A 27,326-nucleotide genomic window follows, 5' to 3' on the forward strand; every position below is an offset into this window, starting at 1 on the left:
GAGCTGTGCAGGCAAACCTTCCCAGGCACTGCAGCGTGTACAATTCCAGCTATGCCCAGGGAGCATTTTACTGTGCCTTAGGGAAAGCTGCTGCAAACAGCAGCTGTACAACTTTTGGGAAGTTTGGAGTAGTTTTGCCTGTATTAAAAGCAGGAACACAGACTTCAAAGAGGGTTCTGTGTCTTTTAAGGCTCAATCCTTAGAGCACTAGTACTGCAGGCAGCAGCTCTGATCTGTTACATGAGGTTACAAACACATCTTGCTCCCCTGCTGGGTTTTTGGGGGAAGCAAAAGGGATCCAGAGGAAAGGCTTGTCCACTTGCTACCATTTCTCATTCTCCCCAATTCTTTTATACCTCCTAGTCCTAACTCTTCAGGCACTGCCTCCTCTATCCAAATCTCTCATTTGTTTTGTACTAAACTTTGATGATTACAGCCAGAGTTTTTAAGGTATTTATGCAGTTTATTCCCATTAGCTGCCCACAATGTCTGAAGCTTAGTGTTTCCTTTCTTCGGATGAACTACTGAGACAATATTCAGTTAGCCCATCCCTGGAATGGCTAATGGCTTAATTTCTCCTCTTCCCTTTGGATTTGGGCTTCTGAAACATAACTTCCCGAACATAGGAGATGTGCCAGCTCAGCAATAAGGCTGAATGAACATTTCCTGTCACTAATTATTGACAAGTATCACTGATATCTTGCTAAGTGTTGATTCTTCATAAAAAGTAACTGACATCTATGGAAAATATTGAATCTTTATCAAAGTCTCCAAATATTTTGATTCAAAATAGTGCCACTGCTGTAATGTGGAAGACAGTTTGACAGGGTTTTGGTGCCACCTTCCACCATGTGCTGGGCTCTCAGTATAAGCCGAGGCTTGGGGCTGTGATGAGGCACCACCTCCACCTCACACAAATTAAAATTTTCTTCTAAAATTCAACCAATTTTGCCAAGTTTCATTCACCACAGGGGCACAAAGGACACATATCTGTACCATAAACTTCTCTACTTGCCTGATTCTCATTTTGGGGGTAAAGGAGATGCTGCGCAGTGTCCAGGACTGACTGCTTCTGCCAACAGACACTGGGGGTAAAGAAAAACAGAAGCCAGTGTTACTTTTCCATCTAAGCTGTCACAGACTGCAGATGACCTAGCTTTGAGGAGGACTATGCTCTGTGCCAGCAGGTCTGGCCATGTGCATCTGTTACAGAACTTCTTTACACAGATAAATCCTGGGTTTTACAAAGCTTTGTATAAATGGATTTTGATTCTTAAAATATAAGCTTTCAAACAAACAGTAATGACCTGTTGCATAATGGGGTCTCTGGGGCAGTGGGAAATACACATAAACATAGATAGTTAGCTTTGTGTAAGGGTCTTTTTCTCAACAAAGGCAATCTCTGTGTTTTCCCCAAAACCCAGGACTTTCTAAGCTGCCTTCAGCAACAGGGTCTACTTCACTAATTCTTGTTTTGCTCTGGTCCACCTCAAGCCACACATGACCTGACCACAAGACATATTAAAGAGAAATTAAAAGGCAAGATACAAATTTCAAAATTGCCTTTTAAACTGACTTTAAGCACACTCAGAGTCTTAGGCTTGAAAACTCTCCAGAGGCTTTGGAAATCACTCCCACCTCCCTGCCACCATATCCAGGTATTGTGCTTGGCAACAGTTTTCCCTTCAGTGGTTTTCAACAGCTCCAAGATTTTACATCTCATGTGTTCATTTTTTTTATTTCTACACTTCTTTTTCCTCCAAAGCTCCCAGAGATGAGCTTCCTATAGGGATAACATCACTCCCCGCTAACAGCAATTAACACTTGGTAAGAATGTTTCATCAGAGAGAATAAGATCCAGCTAAGTTCCTTAACACTTGACTTTTGTTCTGATTGCACTACATTGTCTGAAACTAGGAAGGTGTAAGGCCTAGTTTAGACTCCAATTTTCTTCTGATGCAGCTAGGTTTTCAGCCTGCTTTAGTTGAATGCTGCTTACTGAGTTCAGTACAATGTTAACTAGGTGAATTCCTAAAGACTGTGCACAATATAGTTAGGTCCTAGCAATCTTATGGGCATCTGAAATTACCTTTTAAAAGCTCAAATAATCATACAGGAGTAATCACTATTAAATCAGTACCACCTATTAAGGCAGCTGGATCTAGTTTGTCATGCATAAAAAGCAGAGCATGCCTTTCTTCCAGGAGTTGCTTCCAATCTACTTGTAAATTCTTCCCTCTGCCACCCTGCAGCTCGGAAATCTGGCTGCAAAAACAAGTTATGACAGGGAAACTTCAAATGTTTTATACTAGAGATCCAGGCAGCCAGATGCTGACAGAACAAGAATGGTAAGTCTCACGTAATTTTTCCTTGTCTGAGGATAGGATTGTGTCACTTCCTTCTCTGGATTCTCCCCCCAGTCCCCATTGCTCTTAGGCTGTGCTTCAGCTTCCCCTCACCTCTTCCAAACACTTACTTCACTCTGCCCTGTGAGTTACCCTTGGCACCCTCCTAGATTCTCCCAGATTCCTACTTTGGCTCCACTCTTGGCAGTCAATCAAACTCACAGGCTGCTTTTGTGCCCCCACCTGCATAAATTTTGTCCTTGTCTCTGTTCTTCCTGCCCTTTGGTGCAGAAATAATGCCTTCATGTATGTCCAGAGAACAGAGAGAGTGGGCACCGCTGCTGCTGAACAATAACCACTGCACAGTTATGAGGGTCTGTGTCTGTCTTCAAGGCAACTGCTCTGCACAGCACATCCTCCAGTGATTGAATGTCTCTGCTTGATGTACCACTGCTAGAGCTGGCTTAGGAAAGCTTTAATAGGCTCTGAACTATGAACAGTTATACTAGCAAAGCCTGCATTGTTCCTCTCAACACCTGATTCCTCCTCCTTATCACAGCCCATCTCTGACATCATATCCCAGGCTTCCATACAGATGGCAACTTTCCTCCCCGTGGCACAAAGCCTAAGTAATGTGGCTCAGCTGTGAATCAACTCCCAGGGCCGTAAAATAATCTCTTACACCATGGTGCTTCAGCAATGTAACTGAAATGCAGGCCACAACCTGTGCAGGTATTGGAATCTTGGGCCGTGGCAGTAAGAGTGAAATAAATATACAGTGATTTACTCAGTACAAGAAAGGTCACGTGGCTCCTGCTGATGGAGTCATAAGTGCAATTAACCTCAGATGTTATTTTGAAATGTTTATAAACTAGGCAATGAAGATGTCTTAGCATGAAGTGTCCTTATGAGACACTAGTTAAGTCAGGCTGGGTTTTCAAAGACATTTGCAAAGTTGATTTTAAACAATATGATGGCTTATGATACAATACAGGTATGAGTTTACTGTTGGCTAAAGTTGATCTACCACCAGATCACTGCCTCCCCTCCTCCCCATCCTTGGGCACACCTTGCTGCCCCTCCCTTTCACAAGCATCATTGATCATGAAGGCAAATTTTTTTTTGTAGAGCTGCTTTTAAATGGCTACATGATCACTACTTCTGGCACTAGGGTAAGAGGCAGAGTGGATCTTGCCATTTGGGAGTGCCCCCTAACAGCCATAATTTATGCACATGTATTTTGCAGTTCGGCAAGGAAGTTTATCCTTTGTACAGACAGCCATACTGGGACAGACCGGGATGAGGGGTGAAAGATGCAGCTGAGACTGGCACCCATTCCTCCCCACTTCCTTCTCAGCCCCTCAGCTCACTGTGAACAGCAGTGAGAAGCCACTGCAAGGTTTGCTCTGGGGGTGCTGCCTTGCGACTGGCAATCTTAAAATATATCAAGTTAAGCCTACAGAAGATGGAAGCACTGTTTGCAGCTGATCTTGTTATGCAGCACCCATCACTGATGAGCAAAAGCCTGGGGAAAATAAAGAGGTGGGGATCTTGTATTGTCAGCAGAGCTGACAGCCACTCTCCCAAAACTACCTTCAGCAGTGATTTCTGGGGTTCCCAACAGCTTACTTTTTTCCTGTAAACAGGGAAAGAGTGGGTCAAAACTCACTAGAAAGGTCTTCAGTAACTTGCTCTTTCCTTCCCCTTAGTGCTATACCTTGCCGGGTGAACGGTCTGGGATGTGGCTCCTAAGGGTGCAATTTTAACTCAATGGGAGCAATGTCTGAATTTTGTAATTAGCTTAAAAACATTTCTGAAAAGTTACCGATGAAATTTGTTCCAACTGTTCTTCCCAGGTGTGGCCTTGTGACTGAGCATCGTAACATTTCACCAAAGTATGGGAACTCCAAGGTGTCTACCAGATTGGATATTCAGATTTGATCCCTTTGATGTTTGTAATCTCCAGCATCCTTGAATTCCTTATTCCTGTCCCATTGACAGTGTTATCTGGAAGTCCTCCAAATGGTACAGCCAAAGTCACAACAGTCTTATTGGTGTGGCTGATGGACTGCTCTATACTGAACGTGTCAGAAAAAAGATTCTCTTGGCTTCCTTTTCCCGAGGAAACCCTGTGCAGGAACTATACATCGCATTGCCAAATACCAGCCCCTGTGCAAGGAAACTTTCCCTCTGGGGAACAGTGGGTTAATTGGCCTGATAATCATTCTATTTCACTAATCAGTCCCTGTAGAGGGGTTCTGTTTGTTTTATCAGGCTTAGACATCCTCTACCCAGCATTTCTGGTGATTTATTTAAAAGGCTAATTTTTAATTTTGCTTTCTGTTGTTATTTTAAGTCTTTTTTTCATAGCAAACATAGAATCTGCTAAGATATTTCTCCTAGGAATTTTATTGATTCAGCAGGTCTATTCCCAATGTGAGCCCTAATTTCAGAGAAACCCCTGTATTTGTGGAACCATGCTGCTAAGCCTCACAGACACTCCAAGTCTTTAACAAACACCACAACTCAGTATTTAAGGTCCTGGGTATAGGACACATGACTTCGAAACTGGGGAACACTCTTAGGTATTGACCCATTAACAACAACATAACTTAGGAAGAATGGGTTGCGTTTGAGTGGCACCTGACCTCATGGGAGTTTGAACTGGAACTGAATTACAGAGAAGAAAGTCAGCTGCCCTCCTTCAGATCACAAGCTCTTTAGCAGGGGGTTGAAACACTGCTGTTAAAGTGATATTGTCCTCACTTACCTGTCCAGCAGGGAGTCGAAGCAAATGACCGCATTGTCTCGCTGTGCTGCTAGCACCAGACACAAACCATCCATTAAGAGGGACTACAAGAGAGGGAAGAACAGAGCTTTGGTGTTGCTATCCACTTAAATAAGTCTGTAAGCCTTACTGATGAACCGCTGACAGCACAGATAACTGCTTGTGTGCTGTGTGAGGGGATGAAAGTCACAAAGCAACAGACTCTTTCAAATAGAAAGAGTATCATGTCTGAACTGTTAGTTATCCTGCACCTATGGCATACTATTATTCCTGTTCCCTTCTCTCAGAGTGAAAATAAGCAGGTTACTTAGGTGTGTTATTCAGTCACTAAGTGTGCTGGAAGCAGGAATATGGAGATGACAGTAAATGTTGAGATATTGTAGCAGAAACACTTATTACTTGAAGGAGCCCATCTCCCTTCTGGCAAGGAAAAGCAAATGCTGTAATGTTCACCTTCGGCTCAGCAGTGCCAGACCCTTCTGGAAACATGCCAGCTCTGCCCAGAGTAATTAGTCTCTGACAGGAGGAAGTTCTTCCATCACCAGGAAAGCAGTGCTGCTGCCATGGCTCTCCTTCCCACATGCTGATTCGCTTTGTCCTTCCTAGAGAGCTGCGCACATTCCCGTGTGCAGAGGGCTGGCATCCTCAGGGGAACCACAGGAGAAGAAAGTAGTGCTTAGACTAATTGGATGCTAGATGTAATTGCTATTCTATACAGATGTACTTCAAAGGGATGCTGTCAGTTTAAAAAAAATCACAACCTCAAAAGATCTTACCTGTTCTTATTACAGATAACACCTAAGACTTATAACTGAAAGGCTGGAAGCACAAATGTTTGTCTGTCTTTTTTCAGAGGGACTGCTGGGTGTCTCTGACAGCCCTTTGTTGATTGCTACTTCCAATATAAGTAGCTTCCCCCCTTGTTTACTCTGGGCTTCTGACAGCACTTTCTTGCACATTCTACCTTACTGCTTTGCCCTAGTAAGGTTCCTGAAATGGTGGACTTCTCCTACACCAAGTGCAAAGAGAAAAACATTCTGGGCCAGATACATTGCTTTACATCAGCAGAGTATCTCCTCACCCCAGAAGCATATCTGATGCTTAAGCCCCGTAAGCACTTGCTCAAACCCCATGCTGGACTGCGGCTTGAGCTGTCAGCACCAGCTAAACGAGAAGCGAAATGAAATCTCTGCCTAGGACTCCAGGGCACAGTCCAAAAAGTGGAAGGGTTATTTAGCATTGTAGAAGAGGATTAATGGGGTGCGATTACAGAAAGGGAAATAGAAACTGTATTTATGTGGAAAACCAAGACAGGATACAGCAGCAGAACATACATAATAGCAGCAACTGTGCACTGATAGGTGAATGGAATAAAACGTTTAACGGGGATGTGCCGTTCACATTAAGGATACATTCACACATAACGATGTCAAGGTTAGGTGTCAGTGAGCTAGTGGAGATACAGGAACACAAGTTAGGGACTAGCAAGCGAGGCACGATGACCACATTACTTACCAGTAGTATTAGAGCTCAGATGCAGTGCTGTGCTAATACTGCTACCAAAGCAAGTTTGCTCAGAGCTAGCCTGGATATCTTAGCACAGCAGGGCATTAAAAGGCTCTTCTTTTATGCAAAGGAAGCAAAGCACGACTCCAGCTGTTTCATACCTTTGCTGCAACACTGCTCTTTGCCCTGCTTAGTGTCTCAGAGATGCAGTGAGCTTGTGGTGCATCCAGGACAGTGAGGCGTACTCCAGTCACTGTGAAATCTTTGCCAATAAGCTGATCAAGCAGTTCGACATAAGGTGGGTGCTCTGAACCCCGAAGGATTATCCCAGGCAATACGAGGCAAGTGGTTTGGCAGAGGTTATCAAGCAATGGCCGATCTGATGGGAAAAGATCAAAACACAACAGATGCTTGTTTTATATCTACGCCTCATAACCATTAGCCCTCTAAGTAATTCTTCTCTGCCACAGACAAGTAACTGGAAGATCAGAGGCACTCAGGCATTGCTAGATCGTTTGGGATGTTCACAGATGCAATTGCTCATCCTGAACTGTCAAAATGCTGTATGCCTATGTGTACGTATCTGGAGATCACAAGACAGCAGTAGTGACCCCATTTCAGGAGTCAGACAAGGACAACTGCTGGTTTGCTACAGGAGATGCTATTCCATTTAATTTCTTCCAAGCAAAGAAATCTGTTAATCCAGCTGCTTTTATAATCCAAAACGTAATTCTGATCAGCATACATAAGACTTAATGTATTTCATATTTTCCTCATGATAAATCTGTCCGTCCATTAAGCAGCAGCTTTGTGATAATTATTTGCTGAAAGGAGAGGTTTCTTTGTGTGCAAGAGCTACCTCTAGTGTTCAAGATGAGGCCATAAAGTGAATGATGTGTCTGGCTTGCTGGAGGCACTTACTATATTGTGCCTGACAGTTCAGAGATCACGTGTACTTGCTTTTCCAGGACAGTAACTCTTTGAAATATATTTTCTGAGACACAAACACATCAGGGTTGTACACTGTTTTCCTTTTTACTCTGCTTAGACATCTTCAGAGCAAAGACATCCTCCTGCAGCAGGAAATTAGGGACACACATTTTGAGATTTGCTCCCAGGACGGGGCTGTATAAAGCTTGCAGAATACCTAAGGTCTCTCCACAACAAGCTATTTTTTTTAAATTTCATTTTATTTTCTGAAATATCTTCTAAAAATCAAGAAGTGCTTCAGTCACAGCAGACCTGTACTATAGGCCTGATCCTTTCCCACTGTGCAGTAAGTTGATGAGGGAAATACCCTGCCTGTCAGCAATAGCAACACAGGATATTTTGGACTGGGAACACCTGCAAGTCTCCTCTCACTGCAGCTTTGTGCTCCGAACACAGCTTGAGCTGAGATACCCCAACAGAAACACAACAATGTGATCACATCTCTGCTGCTACCCAGATGAAGCCAGATAGCTACATGCAGAACAGCCTGGTCATCTCAAAAAAGCTGCTGTTAACATACTCACAGTTGCCAAGATCTCATTTTGGGACTCATACAATGGCTTGGGAATGTCAGTAATGTTGCGAGATAGGCCTCACTCCTTGCCGCCGGCATCAGTTAAGTCCTAAACCTTCATGCAGTCAGTCTCTGATGTAGTAGTGTGCAACATAAGAAGAGGAGCTTGCCTGAGGATTTGCGATTTTTGAAATGGTCATGAAGCATGTGCAGGGCATAGCCCAAAGCCAGTGTAAGACAGGGGAAAGAAAAATCCTCCTTCAGAGACGCCCTACACAAAAGTGACTTGGTGAGTACCAAGCACCTATGCTGTCATTAAGGTAAAGGCTTTGACTTACCACAATCCTCCTTGCACTCATACAGGTGCTGTCTCATGCACCTGCTGGTATGGGGTCAATGCCCAAAAGTCCTGTATCAGTAAGTGTTTAAGGTAGGAGGTGATGGCCTGTAATTCTCTAGCATTTTTATCACATTCTTCTGCCAGTGCACAACGATCTTGTGGTTTTACCGCTGGAATTAACAACTGCACCAATCAAGTGTAGCGCGGGAACCTTTTCTCAGCTGCCCACCCTCCTGCTTGCCATTCACATCAGAACTGAAGCTACAGGAATAAGAATGACCTGGTTCCCAACACATTTGCTCCCCAGTCAACACCACAGGGATGCTTTACCTGGTCAATTCTTGTTTATAAAGGCTTGGGATCAATCCACAGTATCCCAACATGGAAGCATCCCCATGTGTTAGTTATATCTCCTGACATAAATGGTGCTGCATCGCAGCCTGTGTTGTATACATGCCTATCAAGTAAAATAAACAGAAAAGACCCAGAGAAACTGTAGGCATCTGAGGTAACTGACAGGCTTGCTGAAGCTTCAACTTCAAATCAAAGTCAGACCAGCAATAACTGGAAGTCATTTTGAGCTGGCAGCTGTTCAGCAGCTAGTGGGAACTGAATGAGCTCTCAGTCCAGTTCCTGAGAGTTAGATGTCCATACTGCCAGAAGCACTCCCTGCATAAATTGTTATTTATCTACTCACAGAACAAAATGTCTCACAATCGCCCATCCCTATGGTGCCTTCGCGTCTCCTGTGGCGGGCTTTGAATGGACATGCAAACCGCCGTGGCCAAGTTGGTGTTGAAATGCATTGTAAAAGTTCAGCAGAGAAATGTGCACTGTTGCTTACACTAGCTGTGTTGACAGTGCTTGTTCTTCTGCTGGTGATAAGGTCAGCACTTCTGAACAGCCCTATATTTAAACCCATGAAAGCACTGGCAGTGGAAAGGCCTGGTAGGTAAACAGTTAAATGGCTGGACTCCACTGGAGCTGTTCTTTGCAGCTCAGAGTTGTCTCTCCCTTCTGAAAGGACATCAATACCAAATCTTGCTGCCACCAGATGGTTTGTCTTGCTGTCCAATTAATCAATAACAGTCTCAATCTATAACAAGAGTTACGCATTTCCTTACCAAGATTGCATGGTTGTTCAGAGCCCAGTAAATTGAGTTGCCCTCCTGTTTCACATTTTATGATCCTGCGCTGCTTGTTGATTTCCAAACTGACTATGGGGTCACGTTTCAGGTTATAGATCTGCAGGAGGGAAGGGAGGGAGAGAGAGGCAAGTCATGTGAACACCATTACCTGATCACGAAGGATAACACTTCTTAAGTATTGATTCAGGCAAGCTGTGAAGCTCTTGTTGGTGTTGTGTACTTCTGTAATTGCCAGCCTAGAAAACACCTGCTTGTCTAGAGATACAAGAACATTTTGCACACATTCTTTTTTAGTGTGGCTTAATTCAGTACAGCATCTTGTCATCATTTTAAAGGTCCTATATTCGGACATCTTTCTAAGATCTCTGCTCCCAGCTTTCCAGGGCCAGAAACTCAAGGACTGTGAGTGTGCGACATCTTTATCCAGTGCCACAGCTGGATGTGTAGCAGCTCCCTTCTTTCTCTGAACTGGCACATCCATGCATCCCAGCACAGTGCAGTCATAATGCTCTGGACTGAGTTGCAGAGTGAAAGCATCCACATTAGTGAAGCATACTACAGATGTGGCTGGCTGCTTGCAGTTCCAGAGCTAATCTCCTTGGACTAACTCAGATGGGGTCACCTCTGTGCCATGTGGACATAGCAAGGCTCAAAAATTTCCATATCTTCATTGAGTATAACCCAATCATTTCAAACTCTGGTTTTGAGAAGAAAATGATCAGAGTGGAAATGACATCCAAAACTAGTTGAACAGGAAAGACATATTGTTTCATTTTAGCTATTGGCAAATTACAGTGGTTTGAATCAGAGACCAGCAGCTACATAGTGTGAAGACCAGACGAGCAGGAGTGGGCCACACCAGTACTGGTAAGGCTTCTCGGCACTGCCTACAATGCAAACCAAGAGGTAAGAGTCCAAGTCTTTATGCCTCTACCTGTGGGCTGGGAAGGATGCAGGCACCCAGCAGCTCTGTAAACTGCCTGTACTTTACCGCATGAGAAGTCTTACATGAGACAGCTCCACCCTTCTCATTGCTGTGGACTGGTGGTACCTTTGCTGACAGGGCACAAGGGACAACATCCTTGTCACACAAATAGGGCAGTGCTCCATGCTGTGAGCATGTGGATGTGTACAGACTCTGTGGGAGACATTCAGCAACCAGCGAGTTACGTTTATCAGCTGTCCCAATTAATCTCCATTCCTGAACGCTGCATGAGAAAAGATGGTAAAAACCCCCAGCCTGTGGGCCAACTGTGTCATAGCAATCATTGATGATATTGTTATCCCTCCCTGTAACCTGCTTCCAAAGTGATGTTGACTCTGTCTGGGAACTTTGCTACTGAAGTATGAGCCCTCCTGAATTTACATCACAGGTTACCAAACAAACATATCTACAAAAGCACTTTTCCACCGAGACTGTCTGGTTCAATACAAAGTTAGCACATTGTGGTAGGAACATTCACAAGAGAAGGAAAACTCGGCAGCTAGTGAAACACAGCAAAAAAAGCATTATCTAAAGCATAATAGGAAAGAAGTCATGGGATAAGGGCCAAAGCCATTGCTCTGACACAGCAGGATACTTCTCAGGAAAGGTCAGAATCCTACCTCTTCCTCTTCTAATGTCTGACACTCGGCGCAGCACAGTCCTTCTGGGAAAAACAGCTTCATATCCCGGACAGCTATTTGATAGGATTTGGAGCCTGAGAGATAAATACAATGAGAAGATTCTCTCAGGCCATGAATTAAACATTCTCTAGACTCACACTCATCTTTCTGAGAGATTGATGATGTGCAACTTACTGAAGTAATTGCTTTAAAGGCCAGCTGTTCTGTACAGTAATAGCAAACATTTAAAACCATTATATTTAGAATTGTTCCATTGCCTTCTTGGTATTTTGATTCTGTCCTATTATCACTCAGCTTTTTCCTCATGTAAACAAGACTCCTTCTATTTCCTAACACTGTAGTCAAGGGAATTGTGTTAAGGAGCCAGTGAAACTCTTCAATACTAGCTCCAATCCCCCATTGTTGTTCCCTTGCTTCTGGATCACATCAGGCTGGTCTTACTGAATAGGAAGGAGCTACTAGTTAGTCAGACAAATTAGCTTAGTAACAGTAATGTAAGTCCCAAATATGCTGGGGGCTCTGATTTACAAAAGATTTCAGAATTAGTATGAGACATTGCTGATAGCAGTGTACTATTCTATTCACCTGTGGTCAAGAAACGTAAATTGAGACTGGAACAGGTACAGAGAAATAATGTGAGGATCACAGAAGGAATGGAGTATCATCTGAAGAGTTAGAACTAAAAGACCTTGGCTTGTTTGACCCAACATGACACAAAGCTGAGAAGGAATCTGATTTCTGAAAAACACATCAGGGTAGAAAAGGTCAGAGAAGAAAAAAGAACTACTTAACATTAAATTACAGGTATTGGCACAAGAACAAATGGATACAAACTGTATATGACTATCTTTAAGTTTGAAAACATAAGACTTCTAGCTATCAGAGCGGTGAAGTTCTGTCACAACCATCCAATTGGGGTGGATGCTTATGAAAGGGAACACACGATGGGGTTGTCTGTGAGAGAATTAACTGAACTCAGTGACTTAAGACGTCCCTCCAGGCTTAGCATCTGAGTATTTCCCTGTAAAGCAACAGTGTTATAAAGCACTACTCTGAATGTTTTGAGATTTGTGGGTGGAAGATGTTAGAGAAGAAAAAGCTATTTCTATATAACTGGAGTTCAGATAGATTGTCAATGTGCTGGCACAGATCCATACTCCTGGGATACAAATACACAAAACGCAAACACCCTCTGAAATATTACCACCTTTGCAGGCTACCCATTCAAAGAATCATGTCTTACTGCTCTTAGAGCACTCAGCCCTGTTTGAACTTCATAATTCCAGGTATTGTATAGCCAGAGTCCTTAACGCAGTAGTTTACAATCCTAAGATTGCATAAGTCACCAGTGTATAAGTTGTGCTGGATCCTTTAAGTACCTCTATGTCAAATCTTCCTTGTTTAAATCATTGATGCCATTACAGAGGACACAAATGCTCCCAAAGCTAGCAACACTTTGCTCAAGGTATAAGACTGTATAAGATGCATGTGTAAGAGCTCTTTGGGTTCAAGAAAAGGCACTATACAATGACTTCATAAGACCCAGAAGAGATGAGAAGAATGCAGGTTTACTTCTGCAGCTGAGCCTCAAAGAGTATTAAAACTGTGTTACTTCATTCAACAGTATCACTGGAACCTGGTCTTCACCTTAACTGAATTTCCCCAGTCACTTTGGGAGGAAACACACAGCTAGAGTTTGCTCTACTTCAGCAAGATAGCATTAACTAGAGATCTTGCTCAGCTGGAGCAAAACTGAAAAAGCTTAGTATTCCCTCCTAGGAAAGGAAGATGGTCTTCCCCAGTACCCCAAATGATTACTCATGCAATGATTAAGCTCTTCCTGCTTAACTTGTAGGTAAATGTTTCATCCTTATTAGAGGGCAAGCTCTTGGAGGTGCAAGGGGTTGTGAACACTCCTTTCCTTATGGACAGACACCTCATTGGCATAACAGCTGGATCAGATTCTTGAGTCAGAGTTAGTACAGTAGCTACAGCTGCATCCATTATCTCTGAATGTGTGCAAGGATGGCTCTGTGAGCCAGCCATATCGCTGGCTCCAACAATGCACAATCTGGTCTCAGAGGGCAGGTGGTGGCCAGCTAGTTCAGCTCTGTGCTCAGCCCAGTCTTAGAAGGAAGCAGGGAACTGAAGGGAATCCCTAAGCAGACATCTGAGAGTTTCTCTAACACAGTGAGCGCTCTGTGGCTCCCAGTGAAAGACAAGATGAGACTCAGCCTCTCTTACTAATATAAACTAATCTTTAACTGAGTTACACTAGGGATGCTCTAACTGTAGCAGGAGTATCTTAAGTTTGGGGTATATATTACCCATTCTTAGCTGTGAATGATGAGTTCTCATTCTCAAGGCAACCTGGATACACAATCCATTAATCTTAGGAGCAAAAGCAGCAGGGGCTGACAGCAGAAAAGTATTGGCTGAAGAGCCCTGACCATTTCTTTTGTGTAGGTAGATCCTGCTCTTCAGTCACTCCCACAGATGAGATCTTGTGAGTAATCATGGTCAAAGATCTCTCTCAGTTTAGTCTTGGTCCTAAGGATTATGATCATATCTGATTTAAAAAAAAAAAAAAAAAAAAAGGTTCTACATCAAGGGGTTGATTCTCTTCCCCAAGCTGTACAAGGTGGCTACTTCACTCTCTACCAGTTCTCCTCAAAACACCACTTGATGTAGACAAAAAGAGGGAGTGATTTGACAGCACAGGATACAACAGAAGGAGTCAAATAATCCAATGTATCTCAACAGGAAAGTGCTGGAACCTGAAGGCATACAGTGCCTGCTAGCTCTCCTGTGTTCACAGAAACTATTGCTTTTATTATTTTTATATTCCTTTAACTACAAATAGCACAATCAGTACCACACTGAGGAAAAACACTACTCATGGACAGTGAACTAATGATGCTTAATTCCTTAGGAATTTTGAATTACATCCTTCTCTCCTTGTACCAATAGCCCAGGCCCCCTCCGGCCATACCCTCGGTTCTCTATAGGCCACTGTCTTCAGCAATACTTCCCGTTTTCCCATCCTTCACCCACACTCTCAGCTATCTCCCATCATACCCACCCAACATTCACACTGCAACATCCTAGTTCCCCTGCTGCTGGCAGATGAACTGACTGGTTCAGCACACTGAGGGTGCTGAATAGCTGGTGTGCCTCTGTTGATGTGGCAACTGGCAAGAGCCTCTCCAAATCGAAAACAGCTGAGTTTACCTGCTTTCCTCAGTGAGAGCAATTTTTGATCACCTCTCTCTAGCCAGTCATTAACGTTTTGAGATGTTACAGGAACTCAGTATCTTGAAGTCTTTTATCCCTCTGTGAAATCTGGTTGCAGTTGGCCAATAGCTTATGAAGTTATCAGGAGGGGACTCACAAGCAGATAGAAGACAGATGGGTTCTTGGGGATAATTACAAAATAACCAAGCTAAAAGTACAAAATGACCAAGCAGTGAAAAGATCAAAGGAAATCTGTTCTGATGGAAGACAGATCTAGAGCTGTTCTGGGAAAAAAACTTTTTTTAATATACCTTCTGGGAGAATATTTCATAGCTTGAGACATACTCAGCTCAGCCACCAAGAAAACAATGAAAGCTTCCTAGGGAATAATGGTCTCTACTGCCTGCCAAGGCTAGATCTGTATTGACAATGCAGGAGGTAACAGTACATAATATATTTTTTTTCCATTAGCATATCTGAGCCTTTGGACTTTTCTTTTACAAAAACCTACCGTAAAATCCATTTTGGACTGTGCTGATGCCATACTGAGCCCTCCAGAGGAACGGATCTAGTGCCTGGGCTAGCTTAGGATCCTCTGGCCCCAGTAAATCTATCAGCTTCTTCACAGCATTTGGCCTCTGAAGACACAGCACAAGAGCAGTGCCTGAGGTAAGGTAGGTACAATGAGCTTCTAAAAGACCAGGATCCTGAAAAGAAATAACAGAGATGGAAGACATTATAATGAACAGTGTTGGTGAGCACTGGGTACATCCCAGCTTTCCTTTGGCTAGACCCATCCTTGTTTGAAGCAAGCACATCTTCCATTACTCCTTGCTTTCTCCCCTCTTTGTAATATACATGCTAGTGGTCTCTGCAGGCAGAGCTTCCAGAATATATACTGTGGCCACCAAGCCAGTATTTGTTGTGACATCCACCAGGTAATAGGCAGTCTTGTTCCCACCCTGAGTCTACACAGAGCTAAAGAAAAAGTTAAGCACTGAGCTTAAGCCATAGCAGCTTGTGGTTTTAGTCCCCATGGTCATAGATCAGCCAATGGTAGTATTTACACATACAAACAACTTTAGTAGTTTCTTAAAATCTTTTAGTAAGAAAGGAAACAAAATCCTATTTCTAAAGACAGAAAAGCCTTGTGCTGTGACTTGTTCTGCATGTCTGTACATGCTAGGTACCAGAGATGGAGTTCATTTTCAGCGGGTAAGGACAAATTGCTACTCTACAGTTCAGTTGTCTACTGCTGAACCTTTGATTGATGCAATACCCTTTTCACTTTACCTTCGGTGTGACATGTGGATAGGGTGGAAGCAACGGACATTAGCAATATTGACAGGGTCATAAATGCTCTGGGATAAGGAGCCATATTTAATCCTCTGGCCGACAGAAAATGACAGATTACAAACACCAGAACTTTTCTTTTTGAATTCATGAAAGGAAGGACCCCCACACCCACCCTGCTGCTAGAGCTTAGCTTCTCCCAGAGGGTGGTAGAATTTCATACATTAGTTAGATCAGGACTACAGAAATAGTGAGCTTAAAACAAGGAGGCTCAGAACAGGGTACTAGATGGGGGCCGAAAGAAAACACTTCACCCTCCTGGCTTTGCCACTGATGCATTGCGCTCCATGACAAATTCCTCTACCTTTGTTTCTTTTCCAAGTATGGTCAGTTCAGCCTGTGACCACTCCTGAGCAGAGATCTTCCTCTTGTAGCTGCGCAGGTCACAACACCCTGGGATCTTTATTTTAACTAAGGTTGAGTGGTAATGATAACTAGCAACTACTGCACCAGCGAGAAGAGTGCAATTTGTAGGCTGGAGACCTACAATGATTGAGAAGCACGGGGAAAGGTAGCAAGTGCCTGGGGCAGAAGGCTACCAAGGGGCAGCAGAACGCTCACAGCCTTGCTGGCTGTTTTAATTAAGCAGAACCTTCGAAAGCCAGGCTTGTTGCAGATGTCTCCATGGAGCATGAGGTCAGGGTGTCCATAGCAGCCGCAGGCTGCCTCCCCCTGCCCCTTTCATCTTAATACAGTGGCAGGAGCACCCAGCTCTGCCTCCCTGTGCTCCACAGTGCGGCAACACCTCTGCTGCAGAGAAGCTCTATGCCAGCACTATATGCTCAGCACAGCTTACAAACAGCAGCATTTTCAGCTCACTGGCTGAACTAAGCCATGGTTATTTACTTTTTTTCCAGTTTTTGAGGAAATGAAAACAAGGGGGAAAAACCACCACTTGATTCAGCTGAATCACATTATTCAGCCCCCTAAAGGTTTTAACTCCTCTATTATTTCATCTTCTAAAAGCACCAGAATACAGCAATTCTCTAGATAAAACATTTCAAAAAGAAAATCCCATCATTTAATTTAAAAATATGGAGATAAAATACTTCAAGACCTCTTTTGCTTTTCTATCATATGAAACCATTCACTGACTTTGACCCAAATCATCTCTCTCTCACATTTCTCCTAAACTGCATTTCTAAGAAGTAGGCTATAAATTGAAAACCGTTGGCTCAGTCCTGCTATTCTCCCCTGTATTTGAAAATGCAAAATGATCCATGAGAACCCCCCCGTGCTGAAATTGGTTAGTTATGTAAAGGGTTTGATACAAGTTGTGATATTTGTCAAACCTCCCACCCCACGGAAATACAGGGCAAATGAAACCCTGGGATGTCAGTCACATCACATGACTGCACATGCGATACGTACAGGAAAGTTTCACAAGCTCTCCTGTAATGAGAGCTCTGTTAGGTGAGGATGAAGAATTTCAGCACGTCACAGTACATTGCAAAATTTTGACATTCATTCAGTTCTATATAATACAAAATAAAACCTTTTTGCTTGAAAATTTTTGTTAGTTTAAAAAAATATGTATATAATCCCCTTTTCTAAGGGCCTTCTCTTTGGGACATGAAAAACACTGATGACTTCATGAAAACTTTCAAAGGGACTGGATATAACATATCAACATTCATCCACGTCAGAAACATCTGCAAAAGAAAACATTCAAAGACGTAGTTTCTGTTAAACAGACCATAATAAATGAAATTACTTTGTTCCAGAGCTTCTAAACAGTGCTTTTAGATCTACATAACAAAACCGTTTTGTCTCTGTTTCCTGTCTTTCAGTTGTTCCCCAGAAAACGTGAAGACTTTGGGTTAAAGATGACGTTGTTTCTAATTGCTACCAATGGTGTCAGGGAGTCAAGGTGACTTCTTTACTTCTGATATATCCTCACATCCGCTCTAGACTCTGCCAGCCAAATGATGCCTTTATTTACATCCTGCCTCCACACCGTCTTCAAACCGCGTCCTTGCTGATACCCGAGCAGCTGCGGCAAGATTGCACATGTGCAGCTGACTTGAATTCAGTGAGCAATTTTGTTGATGCACACAGAGAGGAAGTTCCAGCTGTGCGTTGGCTCTGGAGGACTAACGGGATTAAAAAGCAGCAAAATTCTCCTTCTGCCTCTACCATTAGAATCACAAGATAGGACTGGAGGGAATCCATCAAGTTATTGAGTCCAGTGACCTGTTACTGCAGGCAATCATATCAGGTAATCCCCAACAGAATGGTCAGGTTCCACTGTAAAAATCAACCTTTCTAGCTAGCATGCAAACCGGCAAATCTCTGCAGGACTGGATCCGCTGGATAAGCACAGAAAGGAGACACAGCCTCCACGAGCAGAACTCCCTCTGGGAGCAGTCGCTTCTCAGTCTGAACACAATCAGGTCGTGCTAGGAGCTGAGAAGACAATGTCAGCTCTATTTACCTGACCTTTAGTTTTTAAAATTATTATTAAACTTCAGATAAAAAGTATTATCATGGCTCCTGTGATTAGATAACCTCAGCAAACAGCAGACCAATCCATTATTTATTGTACGCCAAAGGCCAAAAGCTACTTAGAAACTGCCTGTTAGTATTTAAGTTGAAAAAGCAATCATGTATCTGAAATCATGTTGCTGAGGATATTTGTTGATGTGCATGTAAATAATACATTCGGTAGAAGGAGTTGCTAGGTAGTCTTGCTACCAGTGAATAAAACCCAAATTTGCTATCAAGTACTATGTACACAAAACAAACTGGCACATTGCAGAGCACATGGCAGTTTTCTAGGGATTTCTGGAGATGGATTCTGGATCAGGCTCTAGACGAGGAGATAAAAAGCCCTGGACAGAATTTCTAGTAGGGTCAGACACACTGGCTCCATGTTCTTCAACAGGAGATGCTAAAATTTCAGCAATTTGCCCCCATATTAAGAGCCTCATTTTAAAAACAGCACTGTATCCCATTGTCCCCTAACCTGAGAAACAGATCGACAATGAACATCACTCCAATTCAAATGCTTTATATGAAATTCAGCTGTGAAAAATAGTTGTGCCTCCACCAGCTGCCATTATAACACTTACAATCCAGATTTTCAAAATAACTCAGTCCCTGAAGCATGCTGAGGCTTTTTGAAAATCTACCTACTTATCTTGGGAGCTCAGCCTTTTTCAGCCCTCGTAAGTGACAGACTTTCAGATGTGTTCTAAAAATGAGAAGGAGCCCCTGTACAGCAGAAAGCATTTCCTACTGTCCATTCCCCCTTGCCAAAGGCAGTCTGTTATCTCTGCTTTCTCACTTCAAAACCTGGTTGTTTTTTTCCATGAACAAAAACCCAATAGTCTGTAATTTTTAAACTCATTAGTCACCAGCTCTTCAAAGAAACTAAATCAATGCTCAACAGCTGCTCTAGTGTATTAGAGAATTCCAAAAACAAGTAACAGAAAATTTTCATAAAACAACCTCTCTTCAAATTTACCCCGCATGTATCTGCATTACTTCCTGAGGTAAACATTTGGATTTTTTAAAATGTCTTCTGTTTCAGATGATCAACTAAGCATTTTTGTATTTAGCTGTATGATTAAAAGCCATATGGAAAAGCACTTCCCCATCAACTCTAAGAGCCACTATATCCCTCTTACCAGTGGTCTGTAAATATTTAAAAATCAAATGCTTGTGCTCCATTGCTTTGCTATCACGCAGAAGGTATTAATTGTTCCTGATTGATGGTTATGTTAGAGCACTGTCCTGGCATGTTCCTGTCTTCTTCTGGAAGACTCTATTAAGAATTTCTATGAGAGTGCTATCAACTCTCCCAGCTTAACCCAAGAGCAATATCGATTATAAAGGCTTGTTTTCTGTAAAAGTTAATTAGTTAAATGTCTTCATGAAACGAATCAAATAACAAGGATTTTTTTTTTCCCAAAGAGGGGGGGGGGGGGGGGGGGGGAGGACGGGACAGTCTAACTCCTCTAAAATGCTCAGCTTTCAGTTTCCTGGCTTTCACAGTATCTTTACACTCAATCAGGATATTTCAGGTTGGGAAAAATTAATTTCTAATGCTATGAAAGAGCAGAAACACAGATCTAGTTTTAGCTAATGAAACCCCATAACACCTCAACATTTAAGAACGACCTTTATTGTCTGTTAGACATTAGAAATGACAGTAACTCAATTTTCTCTCTTTGCAGGTCATTTTTACAGACTCTTAAACACATGCTCCTGGAACAGAGATTCAGCTGTATATGTAATGTAATATAAGGTAACAGGGCTCCAGAGGTTTATATTCTCTGGTAGCGCAATGAAAGTTTCCCAGCTCCCAGGTTTAAACACATGGAAGGAAAACCAGGAACACGTGCAGAGGGTGTGGTATGCTCCTTAGATGTGCCCTACCTGGAATGACCTTGGGGAAGAAAGAGAGAACACCTGTTTTGCAGTTAAAGAGTCAGCATTGCAAATTAGCAACTAAACAGATTCCTGGGAGGTCTGTATTGCCCATATCCCCCAAACTTTTGTTTTAGAGAAACCAGGTCTGCTTCTTTATGGCATGCGATAAAAGAAACCATCAGCATGTCAGCTTTCTTTGTGTCTGATACCAGTGCAGATCTGATTGTTCTATATAGCTCACTGCTAACAACTCAGAAATCCCGGATGGGAATTTTTGTTTTTTTTCAGGAAGGGATTATTCACTAGCTAACATATTTCCCCACTCTAAACCTAAGCATAGTCACAGATCTGCTAGTTTCTTAACAAACCTGTTTCGCTTCAGAAGAAAGGAGTCTTAAGGCAATGTCTGGTTCCAGGTTTATGTGTTTCATCCCAACCACACTGAATTTTTCTAGGTCTAGTTTTCGGAGGATCCTTGCAAGACTATGGCTCCAGGCACCAGGTTTGATCAGCAGCACTGTGCAAAGAATCTGGGCTCCTGTAACAAAGCACACTAGTGAAACCCAAAGCTGCTCCTAGAAACAGATGTAAACCATACAGCAATATTTGTTTACTAGCCTGGACAGACATCTGTAGAAGAGGGTTATCTAAAAGCTGGCATGAAGTTCATAAAAATTTCAACAAAACAAGTCCATAAAAATACCTGTGCGTATAGGATTTTGGGTTTGATTTGTTTTGTTTGATTTTTAGATTAAAAATATATCTAAAACAGGCTAGGCTTGTAGATTCTTCTTTTTTTTGCAAGAAGTCTGCTCTGAGTCCAAAAAGTTTGTGGCAGGTCTGTAAGATAAGACTCAATCCATTCTATTATACAGGAATGTTTTAAAAGGGATGAGATATTCACTTTTACATTTTTCATGTATACTGTAGTGATTATGTGATATAATCCTTAAGGCAGCTATTAAATTCTTATTCCTCACAGTTTATTTTTCAGTGTTCTGTATCTCTCAGAGCTATGTTTCAGAGAGGCACTAACAAGTATGACAGGTCCCAATTAATGTTATAAACCTATTACAAATAGAATTGTGTTTAGTAAAATTGAAATTTCAGCAAAAACTTTTTCCTTCTGACAAAGGTCTCTCAGCAGAGCTGCCAGCCAGGTGCAGCACTCAGTGTGCTATGAGAAACAGAAAATAAAACAGACCTAGATAGTTTTGCTGTCTGATGATACAAAATGTATTAAAAGGCAGAAAATGCATAAATTTCATTTTTAAATGACAGTATTTTCAAATTATTAATTTTGCTAATCTAAAGTTCCTTATTACTAGGAATATAGTTAAGATTTTATCCTAATGACATCCTTTGAAGATTTAATGGCAACTGTAGTGTCAGAATCAGTCAGCTAGGACCCATTAACTGCTGGTGCCTAACCATGTCAATTAGTATGAAGCATGAGGTAACAGTACTGCAGGCTGCTAAAATTGATCCATGATTATCTACTTGTGTACATAAAATGTCATTTTACATTTCCTGTACACCCCACTACTAATTATACAGATATTGATGCAATGAAGCATCAACAATGCTACATATAATTAATGCATGCTTTATTTTCAAATGGCAAGAAGCATGTTGCTGATTCATGACAGAGAAATACGGGATCAAAAATAAAAAGCAAGATTACTGCCCCCCCCACTTCATAATGAAACTTAACCCTTATGGTGCTGCTAGCCCTCCTATTAAAGATCTGCTATTTTCTTCACATCATTCTTGAACAGAAAGGTTTAAATGCCATAGCAACAGCCTGCAAGTGCAGAAGCAAGCCGCTCAGATCCACTCAGCTGCTCGCATGCATAATGGCAATCTTGACTGTATACATTACATAACTGTTCATTGTCCTCAAGATGTTTTACTCACCATCTGCTATGTTTCTGGGCAAACATTCTCATTCTTGTGGTATGTGAATCACTACATGCTGCATATTTATGTACTTTGTACACTTCAGGAGTGATTTGTCTTATGTTACCTTGCCATCTTGGTCTGGTCAAAGACAAGTATTGAAAACAGGTGGGACACCTTGCCACCTAGAGTTGGTTTTCTCTCCTCAGTGATTATAAGTAACAACAGTTAGAGAAAATACTGCTATCTATCAATGGAACAGTCTCTATTGATCATGAATTATCAGAGGCACCTGTTTGGCAGCCCTCAAACATGCCTGATTTCCATCTCCAGTTCTGGCTGTTTAGTGGCCTTTCCAGTTTTGGCCAAGTTGCCTGGTCTTTGTTATGTTTTTCTGCTTTGTAATATTTTCAGATCCCTTCCTCACAGCCAATTATTTTTTCCCCAAAAAATTATGACATAGGTTTTGATTTCATAGTGTAACTGTGAATAATACTGTTTATTTTATATACAATACTTTAGATATGTGTGTGGCTTAAAATAAGTGTGAACTCAAGAGAAGCAAATGTCAGATTTCCTGGCATGCTTAGAAAAGAGAGTGTATCACTGACTGTATTCAAGCCTAAGAAAAAGTGGGTATAATAGTTTTGTTTATTTTTAGCTGGTACATGTAGACCAGTTAGCTCCACAAAGCTGCTCTTCTCTCACCTGTTTGCAAGTAGGTAAACAGTGATTCTGCATGACATCTCTGGCTCTCTCCCACTAAATAAGAAAAGCAGATAGATTTGAGTAAGCGGTATGCATGTTCTGGGACAATAATTTGAGAATGTTGCAATCATCTCTACATAATGCAGCCAACATTGATACAACACACTTATTTCAAAGTGTTATACTGGGACATGCATGGCTTGATTTCAGACATTCAGATGTATTGGGATGGCCTGGGAGATGTCGTACTTACCACTACTCCAGTAAGACCAATAGCATATGCTGAAAAGGACTGCAAGTATTAAACCATGTTGATTCTTGGTTATCTTTTCCGTGTATTTCAGGGAGTGGCTAATGTTGGTTTTAAGCTACCTTTGTGCTCCCAATATTACACAGTCGAGTTAGAAGCTGCCTTGTTTCGGGTGTAAGTCCAAGAAGCTCAGGTGTTTTCTTTAATGTCCTGTCTTGTGCTCTTGGAAGCAAAGAAGGGCTGTGTATTCTGACTGTTGTTCAGTCCTTTCCTCAGCTCTGCTGATAAAAACCTCACTGACATTCCCCAAGCAGCCTGGAATGGTCGCTTCAGTGGTTCTTTGTAAGAGCAGACCACTATAAAAAGAGTCTGGTAAGTCAGAACTTATGACAAAAGCCTATATAAAAATGTTTCCTTCAGTCTAATGTAAAACCTGCAGTGACCTGGAGAGGTGAGGAAAATTTAAGGCACTTCAAGGCACATGTGAATTGAGAAGTTACCTAGAACTGGGGTGCAATGAGGAGAAGCTTGTCTCAGATTGATAAAGGACTTTCTTTTCCCATGATTGGCAAGTTTAGCCAGGGTGACATGCAAGGTAGATAACAGAAAACTAAAATCTGTTCGTCAAAACAAAATTACCATTCTTTTGTATTTATTATTGTCCGAAACCCTTGTATTTCTGTTTCCCAGGGCAATGTATCTGGAAGGTACGTAGCCAAAGTATTATTTTCTTTTAATGAGACCTTTTTCTCTTTCCACATGCATCTCATTTATTTTTTGGGAATAATAAGAGTATATATAGAAGGTAGAACCAGCTACAAGGTCCTTGACTCATAACTTTTTAGCTCACATCCTCACAGTACTATTTTTTTTCTTTAGTATTGGGGTTATTTGAAATAACTTCTAGGATCTGTGAATTCCCTGGTGACTTGGGTGACACTGTGATCCAAATGACAGAGCCCCTGTCTGAGACTTAGGAAATGTGCATTCTGCTCTGATTTCTGTCACTCACTTGTCAGGCAATGGTGATCAACACATTTCACCTCTCTAGGCTTCAATTACCGCTCTGTAAAACATAATGAAACTCATCTTTTTTGAGATCTACATCTGAAAAGGGCTACTAAAGAGCTGGCATTAACTACTCTTCTAGTCTCCATTCCACACCAGCCCTAGATAGGTCATCCAAGCATGCACAGAAGAACTGTGTAGAAGAAAGGTGATCTGGCAATACTACCACCTTCCCCCAGTACCAAGTGGACCCATCTGGCCTTTTCTTCCTAATTGCCTGCGATATGATGTCTAACCAAAGGTTTACTAATCCCATTTTAATGACTCTGACAGAGAACATAGAGTTATAGTTTTCTCCAATCTATTTTAAGAGTATAAAATTATTTGTTTTTCTCCAAGAGACAACTGGTACATACTTCTGATTTTACCTTCAGCCCTGGACCTCTTGCCAGGTGGTGGCAGGTATTTCATAGCAAGGCGGTGTTCTGCATCTGTAAAAGGAAGGAGATGTATTTTTATGGATTCACAGATGGGAGACCTTCACTGTTTGCGGGGGTGGGGGATGACAAAGGTAATTTTATTTAGCAGGGGAAATGGCAGACGTTTGACCAGCTGACCATTCTCTAGCATGAATACCTCTCCATTCCTCCCACAGCAACCAAAACAGGAGGAAAAAATGTAATGACTTTATAAAAGAGATAGTGCAGGATGCTGAATTCATGCTTCAGCTATGCTCCTTTGTTTTTGACAATGGCTTTCATGTGAAAGTCTGGCACTGTGATTACAACCTCCCTCAATAAAGTGATCTGCTTTCCTCTTATCCTGCCTTTTGGTCTCAAGATAACTTTAACGAAGGGCAGCAATGCATGAATTCTTACAGTTTTATACACCAATTTGGGATGTCTGACTTCTTTTTTGAAGGCCTCCTCTTTTTGCTCTCCAATCTCATGTAAAACACCCATGTAGTTCACTGTCAAATCTAACTTTTTGTGAGACTAAAATGACCATCTTTTTCCAGACACTATCACATTTTCTTCTTTCTATTCAGTAAAGCCACCTTGTTACTCTGCACTACGTAAGTGCTGTGTGTTTGACACAAGTGTCTAAGTTTGTGTTGACAACAAAGGACCTTTCTTCCCCACTAAAAGATAGGGGAAGAGCTATAAATTACAAAGCATGAATGCACTTATGGAACTGCGTCACTCCTCAGTTGATACATGGTGTTACTACAATCTTGATTTCTCTGTCTCTGAATAATCAGAAATCGTCAGGCTCTGAACTGTTTATCTCTAGGTGTGAGGAGTCAGGGCATCCCCAAGAATGGAGATGATAATGCCGATATATTCCACATTAGAAGCAAACAGTGAGAGCTCAGACTCTGATGCTCCAAAGCATCCAATATCAACAACACCATAGTCTGCAGAGTGATTTAGTTTAAAGAGGCATGGCTAAAGAGACATTTCTTGCTACAGGAGGAAACTAGCAAGTTTACTATGCTGAAAGATCAATGCTAGCATATATCAGTGAAGTCTGAGAAGCTTTTGACAACAAACATCTCTGTTCCTCATGAACTGTTCATTCTCTTCCAGGATAAAAAGAAATTCAAGAAATCTGCTTTCTTCAGCTCTTGCAGATTGGTTGTACCTTTGTCTGCCTGAGTACAGAGCAAGGCCAGGGCATCTAGCCTCAACGTGTTAGGCACCACAATTAGGTGGGATAGATCTTGGCCTCTGTTTCTCAGTTTCTCATATACAGAGGCAAGATACATAGTACTACTTACTGGTCCTGCCAGCTGCTGTTAATATCTAATTTTAGTATTTATGGAGTCCCTTGAGATCTTCAGAAAGGGCACAAGGCCATGCATAGCCACATTCAATTAATAGGCCAACTTGGAGATGACCTCAGCTGGCTCCTGCTGATTTCACATCCCTCATCATTATTCAGCCAAGCACAGGATTTAACCCCAAATTAAGTTTTTCTGTGCCTGAGAAAAACCTGTAGCATTGGATTCCTGTGTCCAAGTTCAATAAATTCCCAAACACCTTATACCTGGGGACATTATAAACAGTAAAAACATGTCTTACCAGTTACAAAATCCATCTCTGTGAAGAAGAGGATGGCTTGTCTGAATGCCACTTCTGGGGTCAAGGCCATCACTGTCTCTAGAAGACTGCCACTTTTGCTTAGCTTCTCCCTGCATTGTGTTAATCTTTTCAATGCATCTGCAAGAACTTTGAAGGCATCGATCCGCCGTAATGCACACACAAGGACTGGGTTTGACATTAGTATATCAAGGCTTCTTTGCCAGGAAGTATCTCCAACCTCAAAAGGGGTTATTTCTCTGGCCTGATGTCGAGTGAGACGGGGCAACCACTTGAGACTTAGGAGCTCAAATCCCAAATCAAGGTCTTCTGCAAGTCAAAAGAAATCTGTTAAGCATCAGTTGACAGCATGTGTTTCACAGAAGCTGTGTTTTCTTTTGGAAACAAGTGTTCTAAACTCACATTGATTTTTTTACTAGACAACAAGTTCCAAAGCTGCTTTGACTTTGCCCCCCTGTTGCATCCAAAATGGGCTGTAATGCAGATATAGAAATATACTGGGAAAAACCACAAGATACAAATGCTAGGAAATTACATTACAGTGAAAACAAAAAATGGGCTATCTGGGAAATCAACAGGGAGCCACAGAGAATAAGTGCCATGATTTGATTAGAGAACACAGCTAATGGAGAAGAGTTGAAAGGGAAACACTGAGAATACACTGATAACAATGTGGTTTGACACAGTACAATCCATAATTATAGATCCTTTACCACCTCTCATAATATTCTACTTTAAGCTATGTTCATTATAGTAATAAGCTACAATTTAATGCTGACTTGTCTCTAAAGTAGTTTAAAAGTTGTTGTGTTTGTAAAGTAATCTTACTTCCAATGTAGCAAGATATTTAGGGGCTCAATCCATGATTGCATGTTGCTGGAAGCTTCTGCCAGCTAGAATCTTCTCTTCACCTACCGTGATACAGAACTTACTCCATAGTAGCATTTAAAGAGAGTAGGATACAACATAGTGCAAGACAGGGTGCCAGACTTCTGCCCTTTGTTAGTACACTTTCTGTATTATTGCACTTCGATGCAATCTATATAATGAAATTATATAAAATCATCATCCTGCTTTCCACTTGTAAGCATTTAATGTGGGAGATAGTGTGGTTATTCCTCCTGTGTGCATGAGGAAACAA

General features: G+C 41.8%; 1 protein-coding gene across 9 annotated transcripts in view; it reads right to left on the reverse strand.

The window, feature by feature from the left end:
- Window positions 1-27,326, reverse strand: part of DNAAF8 (dynein axonemal assembly factor 8) — a 96,602-nt gene that overhangs the window by 2,711 nt on the left and 66,565 nt on the right. For 5 of the 9 annotated variants that reach the window (XM_049791471.1, XM_049791470.1, XM_049791472.1 and 2 more), the window contains 10 exons: window positions 26,168-26,494; window positions 24,500-24,574; window positions 22,826-22,879; window positions 20,587-20,756; window positions 15,003-15,198; window positions 11,237-11,331; window positions 9,608-9,728; window positions 6,801-7,018; window positions 5,116-5,198; window positions 1,016-1,085 (listed from right to left, as the gene is read on the reverse strand). In XM_049791471.1, the coding sequence (XP_049647428.1) occupies window positions 1,016-1,085; window positions 5,116-5,198; window positions 6,801-7,018; window positions 9,608-9,728; window positions 11,237-11,331; window positions 15,003-15,198; window positions 20,587-20,756; window positions 22,826-22,879; window positions 24,500-24,574; window positions 26,168-26,494 (1,409 nt within the window). Of the gene's footprint in view, window positions 1-1,015; window positions 1,086-5,115; window positions 5,199-6,648; window positions 7,019-9,607; window positions 9,729-11,236; window positions 11,332-15,002; window positions 15,199-20,586; window positions 20,757-22,825; window positions 22,880-24,499; window positions 24,575-26,167; window positions 26,495-27,326 lie in introns of those variants that run through there. The other 4 variants (XM_049791475.1, XR_007504543.1, XM_049791477.1 and 1 more) reach the window with 4 other exon arrangements.

Source organism: Accipiter gentilis, chromosome 33 (genome assembly GCF_929443795.1).
Source record: "Accipiter gentilis chromosome 33, bAccGen1.1, whole genome shotgun sequence".
NCBI classification, from domain to species: Eukaryota; Metazoa; Chordata; class Aves; order Accipitriformes; family Accipitridae; genus Astur; species Astur gentilis.